This window comes from Symsagittifera roscoffensis, chromosome 1, assembly GCF_963678635.1.
Source record: "Symsagittifera roscoffensis chromosome 1, txSymRosc1.1, whole genome shotgun sequence".
NCBI classification, from domain to species: domain Eukaryota; kingdom Metazoa; phylum Xenacoelomorpha; order Acoela; family Convolutidae; genus Symsagittifera; species Symsagittifera roscoffensis.
The window spans coordinates 18,661,700-18,680,372 of NC_087062.1; the positions used below are offsets into that span (position 1 = coordinate 18,661,700).

General features: G+C 42.6%; 2 protein-coding genes across 2 annotated transcripts in view; one reads left to right on the forward strand and one right to left on the reverse strand.

Annotated features, from left to right (window-relative positions):
- Positions 1-18,673, forward strand: part of LOC134839461 (uncharacterized) — a 595,847-nt gene that overhangs the window by 283,077 nt on the left and 294,097 nt on the right. The gene's annotated exons all lie outside the window — the stretch shown is intronic.
- Positions 1-18,673, reverse strand: part of LOC134839386 (cilia- and flagella-associated protein 221-like) — a 475,835-nt gene that overhangs the window by 13,876 nt on the left and 443,286 nt on the right. The window contains exon 2 of the mRNA XM_063854921.1: positions 324-481. Coding sequence (XP_063710991.1) covers positions 324-435 — 112 coding nt within the window. The 5' untranslated portion in view covers positions 436-481. The remainder of the gene's footprint in view (positions 1-323; positions 482-18,673) is intronic.

An 18,673-nucleotide genomic window follows, 5' to 3' on the forward strand; every position in this document is an offset into this window, starting at 1 on the left:
CAATATCGTACTAATTCGGGCAATTGAATCATTAAAGGGTACAAGTATGATATTTCGGTCTCTTCATTTTAGATGGGTCCCTGTAGAAAAGTTTTTAGGTCTCAAAATCTTCAAAAACATGATTCGCATTTGTTACTTGTGGTTTTTGAAGTTTTCACAAAAATTGCGGGACTTATGTTTCATACTTGCTTTGTCCAGCGACCGAACTGTCATACTTTCACCCATTGAAGAACACTCAGATACCTCAGGACCGCACTCAGGCGCTCCATTGAATCTTCGAGGATAGATATCAAAAACGAAACAAAACTTCTTCCTAGACTTACTTCTTTCCGTCAACGCGTTTGGGGGCGCTCCTGATGGAACAGGTGCGACCAATTGAGAGGGAACAGCGATGCACGAGAAGCCCTCGGGTGGCCTGCTGTCAACCGTAGCCATGCTAATCAGTGTGATTTTCTCTTCAGCCTAGCCATTGATTTTCTCTAAAAACAATTTTTGAGCTAAAGCAAATGATTTTCTCTAAGCAACTAAAAACAATTTTTGAGCTAATTATTTAGAATTCACTTTCGCTATGGATACAAATTCACACAATAGATAACAATATAGCTTTTGAAAAGCTATTATCACAGAATAGCTTTTGAAAGAGAAAAAAGTTAGAAGACGAAATCAATCTGTGACGCTGTAAAACTAATAGATACAGAACACGACATTGCAAAAACAATTACTCGAAAAAATTGAAAACAGAAGAAAATGTTATCTATATCAATTAACTTGTCTGTAAATAAAAACCGATGACAAATAACCTCGCAAATCGACTTTCGATTCTAAGTTCTTTACTTTTTTAAAAACTGACATGTTTTCAGAGCTAGCGGTCAGTTCATTCGAAAACTAGAAGAACAAAAAAGATGGAAACAAAAAAATTATCCTGAGAAAAATTCATACATGATGTTATTTGTTGTACATATTGATTATGAAACTCTTAACTAAACAAAATTAATTTACAATTTGAAAAAAAAAAATACACTGACAGTTATTGCTCCCCCCGAAGCAGAGCAATTCATAACTAGCATCAAAAGCGAAGGAATCATTCTACTTAACAGGACGGTATTTCCCATGGGATGCTTTCCAAGGTCTCATAGACCCAAGAACATTTACCCTAAACTAGCAAAAATCAAATTGTCGAACTTGCCTTATGTATGCAACGATATCGAAGCGAAATTAATTCTCCAATTGCCAGAAGACATAATTCGTAGCCCCATATTCCAACGTGAGACCTGCATCGTAACTGAACCTGGTCAGTATGTTTACACAGGAAGAGCAATTTTAGAAGTTAAAATACAAAACGAAGAACAAGAGAAAAAGCTGAAGGACTGGTCTTATAAATCGAGAATGGATGGCTTCAAAATGTGGGAAGGTGTAGAAATCTCGTTTCACATACCTTCACTACATGAATGTCAAAAATGCAAGATGTCTGGACGCCAAGAAAAAGGTCATCACGATGATTGGTGTAACATAGGGAACCAAATAACCAAAAATCCAAATCATCACTACCCACAAAAACCAAGCTCCAATAATGCCAGCGACGAGAAAAACGATGACGAAACAATAAGCGATAAGTTTTGTAATGGTACCGAAAATGAAGAAGATAAGAATGTTGAAGCACCACCATCAGGAGTTTTGATTGATGAATCTAAAACAAACAGTGCAGCTACTCCAAGCGAAGAAAAACAAAAGGATGAGGTTCTCAACAATCAGGTCGTAAATTTTCATTCTTACTCTGCAAAAGAAAAAAAGACAAATTAAATATCGAAAATAACAAACGAAAATGTTCCTCTGACGGAAGAATGCTTACAAAAGAGAGCGTGAAACTTCACCAACCTCTTGGTCAGTTTTAACACGGAAGAAATGGCCAAAGATGAAATCTAAAAATAACGGAGAAGACTTGGCTGGAGGGAAGTTTTAGCAAAAATTTCTATGTGCGAAAAACCAGATATTTTTTCCGTTAATATTTTTAGCATAGGAAATCCAGCTAAATTACACTCACTTATCAAAAAATGCCAAGTTTTAAAAAAATCGCCCAGTTTCATTTTGTGCATTCAGGAAGCAAAAATATCGAAACTTACAAATATACATTTGAGTTTACTGGATAAATATAATGTTTTATTCGATTTCATACCGGGCTCAAATAATTCTGGTGGTTTCTTAACGTTATGGTCATCAAACTTGAGTCCTGCAAAAAGAATTGCTTCAAGTACAGGTTTTCAATTGTTAAAATTTGTCAAACTTGATTGGTTTGTTATCAACGTTTATGCGAACCCAATTTCATTCCGAGCAACTTTGAATTCCCTGAAATTAAGCATCAGATTTTTACCTAACAAATCGAAAACTATCATGATGGGTGACTTTAATGCGCTGAGTTATGAAAATATTAACAGTTCTTCAATACTTAAGTTAAATGATGCACGTATCAAACGATTTACCCAACTCAAAGAACAAATTCTTGACTGTTTTGGTTTTGTTGATTTTGCACTCAAGAATGATTTTTGTGATTATACACATTATGACAAACAACATAAAACTTTTGCACGCATAGATTATGTCTTCTTAAAATTCGAAACAGAGTATGATTCTATGCAAAGCATTCAAATATCAATATCTGACCATTTACTCTTACACGTTTTTGTTAAGCCATCTAACTTGTATCAGCGCGGCCCTAGTTACTGGAAATTAAATGAAGAAATTTTAAACAACAACGCCAGCTTAATTCGTGAAGACCTAAAAAACTTTTACGAAAACGAATCACCAAGTAGTTACGAAAATTTTAAGCACAATTTTCGTGACCTTCTGAGGTTTATTCAAGAGAACAAAAAGCGTGTAGATCAGAAAGAACTTAATTTATTGAAGTATCACGAAAATGTTCTCAGAGATTGCATTCACAGCGGAAAAGGTCCCAACCCTAATTTGATTGAAAAATATCATTTGGTGCTGGAACATCTTCAAAAAGATTCCAAGGAAAAAGATTTTTCAGATTATCGAAAAATTCAGAAAACTCTCAGCTATACATTCGAGGGTGTTCCCAAATTTTGTAGTCAATGGACATCAAAGAACACAATCAACTCAATCAATAGAATTCAAGTGGATCAGAACGTTTATCATACGGATGAAGATATTCTTAATCAATTTCGAAAGTATTTTTCAAATATTTTTTCAAATAGTTCTACAACAGACTCCGATCAACTACTAAAGACATTTTTATCAAAAAATAAACTCGAAAAAAATAAGAATGATGGCTATAATTACTTTACAGAAGATGAAATTCACTTGGCTATAAGCAAATTGAATTTGAAAAGCTCGCATGGACCAGACGGCCTTACTTCTAAGCTATACAAGACTTTCACGGATGAGTTTTGTTCAATTTTAGCTAAAGTTTTTAATCATTTTGTTCATGGTGGAAAACTTCCAAACAGTTTTTATTTAGCAATAATCAAACTGATCCCGAAATCTGAAAATGCCATAGCAGTAAAAGATTTTCGCCCCATCAGCCTTATGAATACTGACGCGAAAATTTTTGCCCATGTAGTCTGTAATCGATTTAAAAATGACCTTTGCAAAGTTGTAAAAAACCATCAGCACGCGTATTTGCCTGGAAGACAAATGCACACAGCAATACGAAAATTGAAAAAAGCGATTACTCCAGAACGATTGGCTACCCGAGGTTCATGTGCTGTAAAATTAGACTTTTCTAAAGCATTTGACAGAGTTGACAGATCACTTCTCATCAAAATTTTGAAAGGGTTAAACCTTGATGAGCTTTCAGTTAGAGCTATTGAAACTTTGTATTTAGACTCAAAAGCAGTAATTGAGATAAATGGTTTTTTATCAGCCAGCTTCAAAATTCATCGCGGCGTGAGACAAGGTTGCCCTCTTTCCGCATTTTTATTCATAATTTTTATCGAACCCCTTCTGCAAGCAATTGAATCTACAGAAGCAATTGAAGATTTCGGGATATTGTGCCCCAAACTAGTTTCATATGCAGACGACATAACTTGCCTTATCAAAATCCGATGTATTGACAGGTTGTTTCGCTTAATCGATACATTTTGCAAACAAACTCAAATGATGATTAACATAAGTAAAAGCGAAGTGCTTTCCATACCTGATTTATCACCCTATAAAACAGTCAAGGAAACAAAAATACTTGGTGTCTTGTTTTACACTTCCCAAAAAATTGAAAATATTGAATTATTGTTAAGTTCACAAATTCAAAAACATCGAGGGTTAATTTCACTAAGTAAATCTTTGAGGGCCAAATCATTAACACTGTCAGTTTATGTTCTCCCTAAGTTTTTTCATTTGGCTCGTCATACTACAGTTAACTTGGATACTGTTAGTAAATGCCAAGAATTATTAAATACAGAATTGAAAAAAACAAGCAGACTCGACATAAGAAAAGAAGTTTTATATCACCCCATCTTAGATGGTGGGATAGGCTTACCATGCCTACAACTTAAACTTTTTAGTATGAAAATTATCGATTTCTTTGCTTCTGATATGTCAGATCAAAATAGTTTATTACCAACAGATTCAATTTTACCGAAAGAAATCAAAAATTTGTTGAGAAATACGAACATCTCTATTGAAATAAGTTCAAGTGATTTTGCAATATTTTCAAACAGTACCAATAGCCATTTAATTATAACAATACAGACAAAATCGCGAGATGTTTATTATTTCTGCTTACAAAACTGTAGTTTTCATCGAGCTGTGATTTTCCGCTTGGGTTTTGCAGCAAACCGTTACCTCTGTTCAGAAGAAGAATTGATTAAATTTACAGGCAAAGTTTGGAAAAATTCAATGCTTGATGTATGGGAAAAAAACATTCTTTATAAATTTGCATACGCGGTTTTTAAAGATCGAGAAAAGCGGTGGTTTTTATTTCTCGAGAATGCCCCCGAATGTTTCTATTGTAATTTAGAATGCGAAACATTCGAACACCTAATTTTCATTTGTCCCTCGCTACAACCTTCAAGAAACATATTACAGATTAACAATTGGCGTGACGTTTTTGTATCAACCAACATTGCAAGACTTAAGTATGTTGTTTCGGTTATTCGTGGTGCATATTCAAAATTATCGACGTCATGGAAAATCAACTTGCAAACATTTGTGTCATGGGAAGTATGGAAGATGAGAAATACAAATTGCTCCTTCTGATCTAAACTATAAGGAAATGTAAGACTTCAGCAACAAACCAGGATACCCGGTATCCGGTAAAAGTAATGTCAATTGAACAAATATGATGTTATTTGTTGTACATATTGATTATGAAACTCTTAACTAAACAAATTTAATTTACAATTTGAAAAAAAAAAAAAAAAGACGCATGTGCAATATAGTTGATGTTTTTGCCTTCTGATTTCTGCACGAACTAACGGAATCTCAGCAACCAACTAATGATGAAGTGCTGATTGAAACGGAGACAAAATTCAAAATGTACAGGAACAATTCAGAAACTATCTAGACGAGCTCTTAACAATTTACAAGCAGTTTCTTGTGTAAACAATTAGGTTACTAACTCGATGAGTTTTTTTTCGATAAATATGACGTTATTTGATGTACATATTGATTAAGAAACTCTCAACTAAAAAAATTAAACTTACAATTTCAAAAAAACGCTAACAGCAAATAAATCGACGGAAGAAACAAAAAATTTAAATAATCAAATTCATCCCCCCATTCTCGAAAGAAATTGTCAAGTCAGCCGAAAATCTGGCGCAGGCATGACAAAGTTGTGCTTCCGACATTCTAAAACAATTCCCCACAACGATGCAATAGAAGATGACAATCTCAAAAACGATAACTGTGACAAAAGACGACCGCAAACTGCGTTCACTGACGGTTGCTGCTCCCCCCGAAGCAGAGCAATTTATAACCAGCATCAAAAGCGAAGGTGTTATTATACTTAAGAGGACGGTATTTCACATGGTGTAACATTCGCTCAAACATTACACAGTGACGGAGCGTAGAAGCAGCACAGTGGCAGGCGTCAGTTACTTTAATTCTACTCGTTTTTCACCGTCTAGACCTAGCCAGTTAGTTTTCTGGTCTGCCTAGGGCTAAGTATAAAGTGACCATTAAGAGGCCATCAGTCAACCGACTTTTGATCAGCTTTCGTTTAAATGCGAAAAAGGAACAATGCTGGGTCTCGGATCCAAAGACCACGTGATTCCTATTAAGAACACCGCTCAGAGTCCATTATTTACTATGTTCTTTAGTGACAGTTATTGTGCCATTCTGCCAGATGGCACAGCGCAACCTTCGGACGAAGCACGAATCAGAGAGAAAAGGCCTTGACAGCAAAAAAGTGCTTGAAAGGAGGGTCAGAATATTCTGGAATACTTATTTTTAAAATTTCGATTTTCAAGTTGATATTTCTCAGAAATACGAAAAACGGCCATTTTGAGCCAAAAAGTGATGAAAATCAGAACAACGACAGAAATTGTGAAAAACAGTCGTACAAGAGACGGAAAATACGAAGCCTCCTATCGTGGCAACAACACACGATAAGGATCTTAGCAGTGAATATTGGTGGAGAAGGAGGCTTCAGTGGGGGAAGAAATATACCACGGAACCCTCCCGGGACGCAAATCAGAAGAGATAAGAGCGTTATCGCTGGAATATCACGGGAGCGGAGGCTTGGTCCCCCAGAGACTGTTTATGTGAAGGGACTGTATAGAACCAACTTTGTAGCTACCTGAATGTCATAGATCTCTTAATTAACACCGTTATTGTTTGATATTTCAGAATATGAGTAGCTAGAAAGAGGAAAGGGTCAATCCATCTCCAATGGATTTAATATAGAACTGTCACACAAAAACATGTAAAATAGGTTGTTCTAGCCGTGTTTTTAATGACAATCACGTAGTCTCAGGATCCGAGACTCAGCTATGTGGTTGTGTTCGCATGTAAACGAAAGCTGATCAAAAGTCGTTTGACTGATGGCCTAAAAATGGTAACTTTTTACTTTGCCCTAGACAGACCAGAAAATCAACTGGCAAGGTCGAGACGGTGAAAAGCGAGTAGGATTAAGGTAACTGACTCCTGCCAATCGTTAATAGGTACTTTTCCTACGCTCCGTCGCTGTGTAGTATTTGGGCGAATGTTACATAGACGTTTTTATGGCGCTCCTGGGTGGGCCTGTCAAAGGCATAAGACCATCATGATCAGCAAGCGTTTCAGCGACGAACCCTCCGCTCCGGGCGTATGCCCGAAATAGAGGCCTTAATGACCGTTATTGTACTAGGGGGAAGGTGCGTACCCTCCGTCCAGTACTATTTAGCTTTTTAACTTAGTTAACACCGAAAATTCCGGGGGCCGGAGGGTTAGGTGGGAAATCTAGAGCCCGCTTGTCCTGAGGTCCCAGCACCAAAAACAATTAAAGAGAAAGCGTAAAACCAAATAAAAATAGGGTATAACCAACAAAAAACCAAAAACAAATTTATTGGAAAACAAAAAACACAAAAAACAGTAAAAAATCCAGAAAAGACCAAAAACAGTACAAAATGTAAAGTGACAGTTTATATGTTGTTTCCGGACGAGATGTGATCTGACCTTCCTATTTGTTGTTGTTTCAGATTGATTTATATCGTTTCTGATAGAAAAATTGTGTGTTTTGGTGAAGGGTTGGATACCCTCCCTCGAGTGTAATTTGAGTGTTGAAGCACGTTAATGGTGATTTTGCCGGTGGCCGGAGGGTAGAGTGGCAAGCTGATCAACGTGTTCCACACTCAACAGGGACATCAGGGACAACATCCGCAACGACTGTTGGGTATCGTTGAAGCAATTTTAGTATCGTTCGGGTACTATTTCATTAAAACTTAAGTGGTGGGGGGCACGATTGGCGCGGTCCGATTGTACCCTCCATCGATTACAAATTTCCGAGTTAAGGGTCTTAATTCGGGTATTTTGGTGCAAAGGAGGGTATAGTACTATTCATTAACGACTACTAATAGGTTATTATCCTTATTACATATTACTTATCTCCTCGATTAGACCCAAAAAACACCCAATTTTTGGATATCCGAGCTTTTCCGAACAACAAAAAGCTTTTATATGGGGAGTAGCTACGTAGTTCGATCCCCCTAATTAAAGAAACCGCGTGAGAAAAGACTCAGTAGAAGTTAAAAAAAAACCAAAATTTTTCGGTCAAAATTTCGATAATTTTCTGAATTTTGTCAATCTGTTTTGGGGATCGAGTTTTTGAGTTTTTAGAGTTAGAGCAATAAAATTTTTTGTGTTAAGAGCGTGCTAGCATAACGTGCTCGGTTACTAGAGAAATTCTTGACTAACCCTCCGATCAGCTCCGTAGATAGAGCTAACGACTTAAGGATCGGAAAAGGAAGGAATCGGAGGGTCCAAATTTGATAGTTATTGGCCAAATTTTTGTCTCCAAACCAATTTTGATCCGGTTTTTTGCACTATTCCAGTGCCGTACAGGGCTACTACGCTCGTTTCAATTATTTTTAGGCACTTTCGATAGGAATTGCGGAAAAAGTTACACAGAATCTATATAGGTGGTGAAAAAAGGCCATTTGGACAAACACGTTTTTGGCAATTTCTCAAAGACTAGTCATCCGATCGGGATAATTTTGGTACCATAAGTCGACGTTTTGGACCACTTTTCCGGACCGCAACCGTTTTTGGGTTGATAATCTCGGAAAAGAAAATTTTTTTAGAATTTGTTGGTTCGGAGGGTCCAAACTACAGGTAACCCTCCGAGCGGCAGAAAATTTTATCAAAATACCTTTTTATCCAACTGGGAAGGTTGACCGTGTCAGCCAACCTAGTTTTAAGTCAGGTAGACCGCTTTTGGAGACTTTATTGCGGTAACATAACCTTTTTTCTTGATTTTTGAGGAACCCTCCGAGGTAACCCTCTGGAGTCAGCTAAGGCCCTTAGCAACCCTCCTTAGTGGAAAATTTCCACGAGGTTATCCAAAGAAGTTAAGACAGCACCCCTGATAGAGAATTTAGCTTGTTTTGACGCTTCCTGAAGTTAATTGAAGGCCCTTCTGAGTGAAGCTCAGAAATTTGAAAACTTTGGAGGTACCCTCCGAAGTAACCCTCCGGAGCATATTAAGCATCTTATTGACCCTCCTTAGTAAATTTAAGGGGACCCTCCGAGGTAACTTGGGTGATTAGGGTACCCTCCGAAGTAGGCTAAGTGTCTTAACAAGCCTCCGAAGTAACCCTCCGGAGTGTCTTAAACCTTCTAAACAACCTTCCTTGTTAGAAACTTGAGGAAGTCTTCTGTGGCAATTTGGGAAACGGAAAATATCCATTTAATTAAAATCATATTAGGATATTAGGCGCGCTTATAAGGATCATAAGAGCCCATTTTGACCCGGAAATTCGTGATCAACTTTGGATTCTAGATCGGGTGTATCAGGAGTACCCGAACAAAAATTTTTTTTAATTGTGATTTTGGTTGTGCGGTTGCCTTGAGCTAATTAATAGGAAAGTTCGGGCAACCCGGGAACAAATAAAAGAAGACCTCGGTGAGTGTATTAGGCAAATACACACTCACTTGAGAAGAAAAGTTGTTCCCTGCTCTCGTGCACTTGGAGCGTTCCGGGTGTGGGGGAGCTTTTTCATAGACTTTAGAAGTTTTCGATCAGAGGTTGCCTTGAGCCACTTGATAGGACAGCTCGGGCAATCGCGGGGCACCTAAGAGAAGACCTCGGTGGGTGTACTAGGCAAATACACACCCACTTGAGAAGACTGTGTCCTGGGCTTTGTTCTTTCGGATCGTTCCGATTGGGGGAAGTCTTTTTCTTTAAGACTAAGTTTTATTGATCTGTTTCCGAATCATCACTGCTTTTTATCAAAGATTGTTTAATTTTAACAAAGCAGTGACTTGAAAAATTGTGTGGCGATAAATTGATACTGACAAAAGGTCGCTGTCACCTGTAGGATATTCTTATCTGATTATCTATTGTGTTTTGTGTGTTGATTATATCTTGTGAAAATCTGGTGATACTGTTATACTATACGACAGGGTTGAGTTAGCATTATATCAATACTGAGCAGGCCCTGTGTGTGTGCAAATCTAGCTGAGTCACTAAGATTGTCATTGAGAAACCTAAGAGATTGATACTGACTTTTCGACATACGAATATAGTTTTTTTTTGTGTCACAAAGTATGCAGCGCAGGGACTCGTTAGGATCGACTACTAAGATTCCCAGGCTGAGCAAGGGCAGCACGCGAAAATTTAAAACTAGGCGTAGCCAGTCCTCGTTTAGCAGCGCCTCCGACGTGTTTGCTGAAAACGAATCGACTAAAGGTCAATCTGATCTTTCAGTGAGCGGAATGAGATTGAGGAGCGAGAAAAACCTCGATGGCGATCAAAGGCGGAGCGCCGAAGCCGGAACCGCGAGCGAAACGCTTGTGGACCCCATTGACGAGGGAGAACAGACGCTCATTCGACCCGACTTTGAGCCGAGCGAGGACCTCGAGCGGGAGGAAGTCGAGAGGACAGAGGAGACCTCGGAGCGTTCCGAGGTCGAGCCGCGAGAGGAAGTATTATTCAAGGGGATGTCCAAATCGGAAACCAAAAGTCACAGGTGGAGGGGAGAATACTCACATTCGGCTAGTACCCACTCATCTCTGGCCAAGCAGAGCAACAACGCGATGATGTCGAGTATAAGCCCGAGTGAAGAACAAACGGGTTCGAAGGCCAAGAAGAATTGGAAGTCCTTGTACGACGAACGCATGGCGTCACTACCAACTGTAGGTTTGACTTCCAGTGATGACTACCCGGAGATAACCCATCCGGATGTGAACTTCACACCGTGCCCAAGGAATGATATGAGCAGGAAGGCGTCATCAACCTCGCCGACCAGGCCCATGTCAGATGGGATAACGATGGGAGCGTCGTCAACCTTCGACAGATTAATGACGTCGATGAGCAAGCAAAAAGGCGGTGCGTCATCAAGCACCAGGCTGCAGCCGCAGTTGACCTCATCTTCTCTGGGACTAACCCCGTCATTTGGGGCCACTGGTGACATAAGTGACATGTTCGCTGGCGTAATGAATGGTCTAGATGAACTGAGGCGGGACATGACTAAAAGAATAGATCAGGTTGATGAGAGAGCTCACAAAAGTCAAGAGAATCTGAGAGACGAACTAACGCATATGAAGTCGCAGGCGAGGGTTGATCAGGCTCAGTTGATTCGCAACACCGATCAATGCCTGGCGGAGAGCCTAGCACAGGCAAACAAGGAGTCATACGAAAGAGAGGCTAGGATGACCAGGGAGATCGAACGATTGTTGAACGATCATGATAGTACCTACGCCCACACGATGACTAGCCTGGAGAAAAGGTTAGATGCAAAGTCTGACTTAATGATGCGGAAGCTTGACGCAATCCTGAATGGGAGTAGTTGGCAGGAGCATTCCAACCAAAGGGAGCGCTCACGCCATGCGAATGATGGAGATGGTACGGGCAGCAATGCTAGAGCCCAGCAAGGCTCGAGAACGAACTACGAACCAAGAAACAAGGAGCGGCCGAGGGCAGCCCCGCAGAGGCCTGGCTGGACGAATCCAGTCCCGCCGGAGGCAGATGCCACCCCGGAGACAAGGTTGCCAACCGTGCCACAAGTCAGTTCAGTACCAGATCTGACTACAGTCTCACAGGACACAACGATGTATGCCTCGATGTTTGAGCCTCTGAACAGATCTCTCGAAACATTCATCACCAAGCTCTCGAAGTCAACTGAGAGAGGAGAGAGGTCAAGAAGGACACTGAAAAAGCCGAAGTCATATAAAGAGGAGTCAGACGGCTGCATTGATATGGCGTGTGGGGGGATGATTTTTTCACAAAAGAAGTGGAGCAATGGGTAAGGTCGGAGCTGGGGAGCACAGATCTTCGGGAAAGTTTTAATGTTCTGGGTAAAACGACAAAAGTAGAAGACAAAGAGGAACCCAAGAAACAGGGACTAAAACTGAACGTTATATCTGGTAAGACTTTCGGCATGACGAAGGAGGGGACCAAAATAATGTCCATCATCTCAGTAGCAGGGCACCAGGTGGTCAAGAACTTGAGTGAACCATCCGAGATTACACTAGTCCACCTGAACATCTATGCCGACTACCTGAAGGAGAAGGATCCCAAACTGGACTCCAGGGCAGTGCGAGCGCTGCTCACAACGGGAGGTCCGAGGCTGATGAAAGTGGACGGACATTATATCAATGTCCATGGCCCTTACCCGATCCTGATGAATGTGGATGGCATCAATATCTACACGAAAGCTCACATAACTGATGCGAACGATCAGATTGGCCGGATATACATTGGTCAAGAGGAGCTGAAGGTTAGACGAATCGGACACAACGCGATGCTCGAACAAGATGCGGTGCATATTGGTTGTGAGGCCGATCTGGCCGCACACGTTCTGGACGTGCAAGGCAGACAACTTTCAGTAAAGGGACTGCTAGACACGGGAGCAGTGGTTAGTGTCATGCCAGTCAAAACTTGGACCGACATGGGTTTCGAAAGGTCGGATCTCATACCGACAAACATCAGGTTGGCAGCTGCCAATCAGGGAACGATCTATGTCACTGGACGAACCCCGATCATTTCACTGCAGCTCGGAGGAAGACATCTTTGGATGAGCTTCCTAGTAGTGGAGAATTTGGACGAATCCGATCAGTTCATCTTAGGAAGGGATTTCGTTCGCAACTTTGACGTCACGATCGATCTCAATGACGGGTTGATTAGGATCAAGGATCCTGAGAGAAAGTATGAAAAAAGACCCCTTAATAAGATCTTAATTAATCAGGCCAAGGTGCCGATTTTTCTGGATCGAAAAGTTAGATTAAAACCAAACCAAGCCGTAGTAGCGACGTTTAGGATGAGGAACTTGAATGAACTCAGCAATGACAGACAGGTGTGTCTGGTACCAAATCCAAACAGTAAAAGCTCGGCTATTTTAGGAAGAAGCTTCTCACTCACTCAGAGCGGACTGTGTGTGAGTGTTTATTGAACACAGAAGCAACAACAGTGACAATACAGGGGGGAAAGAAACTTGGCTACGCTTTGCCTCTGAACACAGACTTTCAGAGTGTGGAGAACTTGAAAAAATTTGATGTAACTAAATGTCCATTGCATGCGAACCAAGAATGTATAATGAAAAGAGTGAATGAATTGAAATCTTCTAGGAAATTGTTTTCAATGAAGTCGGAAACAGATGATGAGCTGTCTAGTTGTTCCAACTTTCCTGAGAGGCCGACGGAAGCAGAGTTAGCAGCGAATAAACCTGTCCTACCTGAGATAGAACATCTGAAGGGTAAAATATCAGACAAGGAACTAGATTCGCTCAGAGCGGTGCTAAATCGGAACGCAGACGTTTTTTCGAAACATAAGGCCGACATAGGTTGTTGCAATTTTGCAGAACACGAGATTGAGATAGAAGAGGGCTCGGTACCTCATAGGGAAGGGGCGAGAAGAATGACCCCAAACAAGTCAGAAGCGTGTAGGAAGGAAATCGAGATGTTAATTGAGTACGACATGATCGAGCCGTGGAAGTCCCCATGGGCTTGTGGCGTGGTCATGGCGAAAAAGAAAGGGGGACAACTCAGATTTTGTTGTGATTTCCGTTATCTGAAAGCAGTGACTATAAAGGATGCATTCCCGATTCCCCGCATCGATGAGAGCCTATCCAAGCTGGGGGACGCGAAAATCTTCACGACGTTGGATTTGGGCTCTGCATTCTGGCAAGTGCCACTCAGAAAGCAAGATCGAGAGAAAACAGGCTTCGCGTGTGAGCTGGGACTGTTCCAGTGGAAGAGGATGCCATTCGGATTGTGCAACGCGACGGCCACATTCCAGCGACTGATGGCCCAGGCACTCACGAGCGTCACTAAGAAATACGGGAATCTCATCATGTGTTATGTCAATGATGTCGTGATTGCAACACCAACCTTAGAAGACCACATAGAGAGGTTGGAGGAGGTGTTTTCTTGCATGAAGCAGGCGGGTCTGAAATGTAAACCCTCTAAGTGTGAAATCCTCAGGGATTCCATAAAGTATCTGGGCCGCCTGGTTGACAAACATGGAGTGAAGGAGTGAGACCAGATCCCGAAGCGGTTGAAGCGGTGCTGACCTGGAAGGCACCTAAAACAGATACACAGCTGATGAGTTTTCTGCGATTTGCCAATTATTATCAAGAATTCATCAAGGGGTATGCTGACAAAATATACCCCATGCAGAGGCTGATGAGAAACAAGGGCAAAAAATTCACCTGGACTGATGAGGCACAAGTTTCATTTGAAAACATCAAACGTGAGCTTTGCGAGGCCCCGGTCCTCGGCATGCCGACAGAGAAGGGGATGTTCGTGCTGGACACGGATGCATCAGTGGTTGCGATATCGGGCATACTTCACCAGGAGCAGGAGTGGAACGGGAGAACGGTTCTTCGTCCGATAGCCTACGGGAGTAAAGTCCTGAGTGATACTGAAATTAAGTACGGCGCACCAAAAGCGGAGATGTTTGCGGTGATCACTTTCGTGGAAAAATACAGGGCCTACTTGGGGAGTGCTCCCTTCAAGTTACGTGTAGATAATCGTGCCCTTGCCTGGCTGAAAACCTATTCGATGGACCAAAGCTATATTGGTCGTTGGATCGTGCGCCTAGATGGATACCACATGATCATAGAGCACCGTACCCGTGACAAGCACCAGAACGCAGATAGCCTCAGTAAAAAGACAGAATTTTATGAGCGCCTCGAGGAGAAACAGGCTAACCAATCAGAAATCAAAGACGGGTTTTCCTTTCTGGACAAAGAAACCTACGACAAGCTGCCACTTACTAGGTGGTTAGACAAGTCAGGACATCCTATACCCGGACACCCTGACCTTCCAGTGGAGACGGCCGCAGAGATAAAGCTTTTAGCCAGAGGCGAGCCCGTTCCGTTGGATCTGCTAGTCCGATCCAACTTGGTACAGCAAGAACTTACCAGGCTGGGCATAAACAGCATGGCTCTATTGAACAGGACGGTGAACGTGGCGCCGGACGTCATGGGAAAGCTCCGTGACTTGTTAGACAGGGAAGTGGATAGGCATGATCGTGAATGGCTGGAGACCATGCAGCGGTTGACTGTCACCGAGAGAACAGAGCAGAGGCCAGTTTCCATTCGCAGCCGAGGTGTTGAACGGGATTGCAGGTCGATTGTCAACCAGCTGGTGAGCTCGATGCCGAAGGAGGTCTTGTTGAGAACTTCGTTCACTGAATATGGAACACTGAATCAGAACCAAACTACTGAGGAAGTCAGGATCAGGTCGAAATCTAGCTTCACGAGGAGAGTGCATTTCACCGATGCAAGAGAGGAATACGAGCCGAGCCCAGATTGTTCGTCCGTGGACGAGACAAAGTCCGAGGAGTCTGATACCTTCGAGCCAGTCAAGGACGACTCGTCTGAGGAGTCAGACACCTTTGAGCCCGTGCAGGACGACTTGTCCGGGGAGAGGTTGACTAGACCACCTAGGGGCAGAATTTTGTCCGGGGAGTCGGGTTCAAAGCGACCGATGAACAGAGTTTTGTCCGGGGAGTCGAGAAACATCTCAGACAACTTGGAATATGATGTTGGGGAATCAGTCGACTCAAGTGTTGACTCGAGACCCCAGTCCTGGGACAACACGTCTGAAACAACTTCCAATTCCGATATGTCAGAGATCGCAATCCACTCCTTATTGGTAGACTGGAAGCAGCGTGGGCTGGACCGAGAAACACATCAGGATTCAGACAGGGACAGATACACCTCAGATGAAGAGGGCACTGTGGTAGATAATGCCGCAGAGGAGCTCGAGCTGATAGCAGTTTCGAAACGCCCAACCAGATTGCTGCCACATGGTACGGTCGTCCGTACCAATCTGGAACCATCTGTGCAGGAAGCGACGCCTTTGAAAAAGATATGGTGTGTCAAGTTGATGGACGATGCTCATGCTCCGGAGATAATGAGTGGGCAGATGAACGTGGTGAAGACGTATTTGAAAGCCAGGTACAGGCTGTCGGATCTCCTAAGGGCTCAACGAAATGATAGAATGACGAGCAGTCTGAGGAGATGGATCGAGAATGGAGCACCTGACAAGGGAGATTTGGAAGAAGACAGCTACAAAATCCTGAAGCAATTCTACCTGAAGCGAAACGACTTGTTGTACCTGAACAAGGACGGAATCGTAGCCTGCAAACGAAAAGAGGAGGACAAGGTCCTCTATAAATACAATTCAATAGTGTTACCACAGTTGTACCAGACCGAATTGCTCTTTCGCTCACATGATCAGATGAGCCATCAAGGCGTGGACAAAGTGTATAACAGGATACAGAAACGATTCGAATGGCCGGGATTGAAGAAGGCTTGTGAGAAGTGGATCGCAGCATGGCTGTCATGTCAGCAGGCGAAGGATCCCAGGAAGCTAAGGTTCCCCCTACAGTCAATAGAGTCGTCAGGTTTCAACGAAGTGGTGCAAATTGATCATCAGAAAATCTGCATGACAGCAACGGGCTATAATCAGGTGCTGGTAATGATCGACCATTTTACGAAGTATGCGGAAGCAGCACCCTGCATGACAGCATCGGCGGAAGAAACATGTGATCATTTGATAAATGTGTGGATAGCGAGGCATGGCTGCCCCATCACGTTCCAATCGGACAATGGCAAAGCATTCGTGGGTGATCTCACGAAGGAGTTGATGAAAAGGTCGCAGGTAGCGCAGGCCCACTCGACCACTTATCACCCGCAAACGAATGGCCTAGCCGAGAGGCAAAACCGCACACTGGTATCCATGCTGAGAGTCTACTGCTCGCGTTACATGGATGACTGGGACAAGCACTTGCCGCAAGTGATGGGTGCTTACAACAGCACGGAGCATTCCACCACGGGAATAAGTCCGCACATGATGTTAACGGGTCATGAAAAAGCGCTCCCGTTGACGTTTTTCTACCCTGAATATGAGGGGAAGAGGACAGCACCGCAAACGTACGTGCGGGATGTTATTAGAAGACAGCAGGACCTCAATGACTTATGCAGGAGGAATACGCAACAGGCACAAATTAGACAAAAAAGGAGGTTTGATAAAAGGACAGCTGATGCGAAAGCCTACTCAGTTGGCGGCTACGTCTGGGTGTTCCAGGAAGTGGTTCCACCAAAAGGAACCAAGAAATTATTAAAGAAATGGCGTGGTCCATTTCAGATAACAGAAGTGCACCAAGGAGGTCGTTTTTATCGATTGAGCACTGGAAGAGCAGCTCATTATGAAAACATCAAACCACACAATGCTTCGTCAGAGGATTGGTGCATCCCAGCGGACATGCATGAGGGAGACTATTTGATAGTGGATCCTGCTTGTGAAGTGAATGAAAGGGGTACTCGCGACAAGAACGACGGGAATGAGGTGGTGGACGATTGCGATCTACCACTGGATCTCGGGTTGACCGAGCGAGTAGAGGTGGACGATGAAACTCTACCTTATGCCGAAGAAGACTGGGACTGCCCGGAACAAACCGAAATTGACAAAGGAATACAGCCTGACTCTCCTCTCACTATGGAAACACGCCAAAGCAAGAGGGGAAAAAACCAGAAGAAATACAATCCGTACGGCGAGGATTTCGTTGTAGACAGGATAGTAGTAAGTGATGTCATAGACTCGCTGGTGGGACTGGACAAAGTGGCGATGCTAGAAGAAATCGACCTTGTGAACGATATGGATCAAGATTGGATCGACGATCGATCAGAACCGGAAGTGGAATTCGAACCAGAAGCGGAACAGACTCATGAGCAAGAACTAACAAACTTGCGCGTGCTCGAATGGCTCCATGATCTGCCGACAGATCCAAAAGAGACGATCCTGACGATTCAGGACGTCGATAGAGACGGCGTCAAATACATCAGTCATGACAATACCGAGTCCAACTGGGTCGCCCCAGATGGTCCTCTACGTGTTCCACAATCCAACCTTGATCTCCTAGACTTTGGGCGATCGACGGGGACGTCGATGGATATTTTTGTCCGGGGAGTGGGGGTAGGACTCACCCACACCAAAAATCTGATAATAAAAAAATTGAAATCGGCAAGAGAAACCGGAGAACTAGAGACAGAGGGCGAGAATGCTAAAAAACCACCTTTTGGACGAATCTTTGAATCGTATTTTGATCTACCGAACCATTATTCGAACAATATCGTCATAACGGACAGCGATTTCATACTCACGGAACGCACGTGCGCCATAGCGATAACCGCGGACGTAAGCTTCAAAACAGCACTAGCGGCTGACTTCAAAAGAGAGCATAAAAATATCGAGTTTTTGTGGAAACAGAGGCCTGGTGTGGGAGGGATGATAGCGCTGCCCCCTGTTGCATCACAGATACCAGGGAAATATTTGTGTTTCCTGGTTACCAAGGCCACTGATAGGCAACACGTAGATCCAAAGAGCTTGGTATTGACCATGACTCGACTTAGGGATTTTTTGGTTGAGAGAGGAGTGACCTCTCTCTCGTTGCCAGTATACGATCCTAATAGGGGAAAGCTACATCCGAGAGAGTTGTACGCACTTGTACATGTGATATTTTCAGAGACTGACATAGAAGTTTACTTACATAAAAAATACTATCTGAGCATATGCT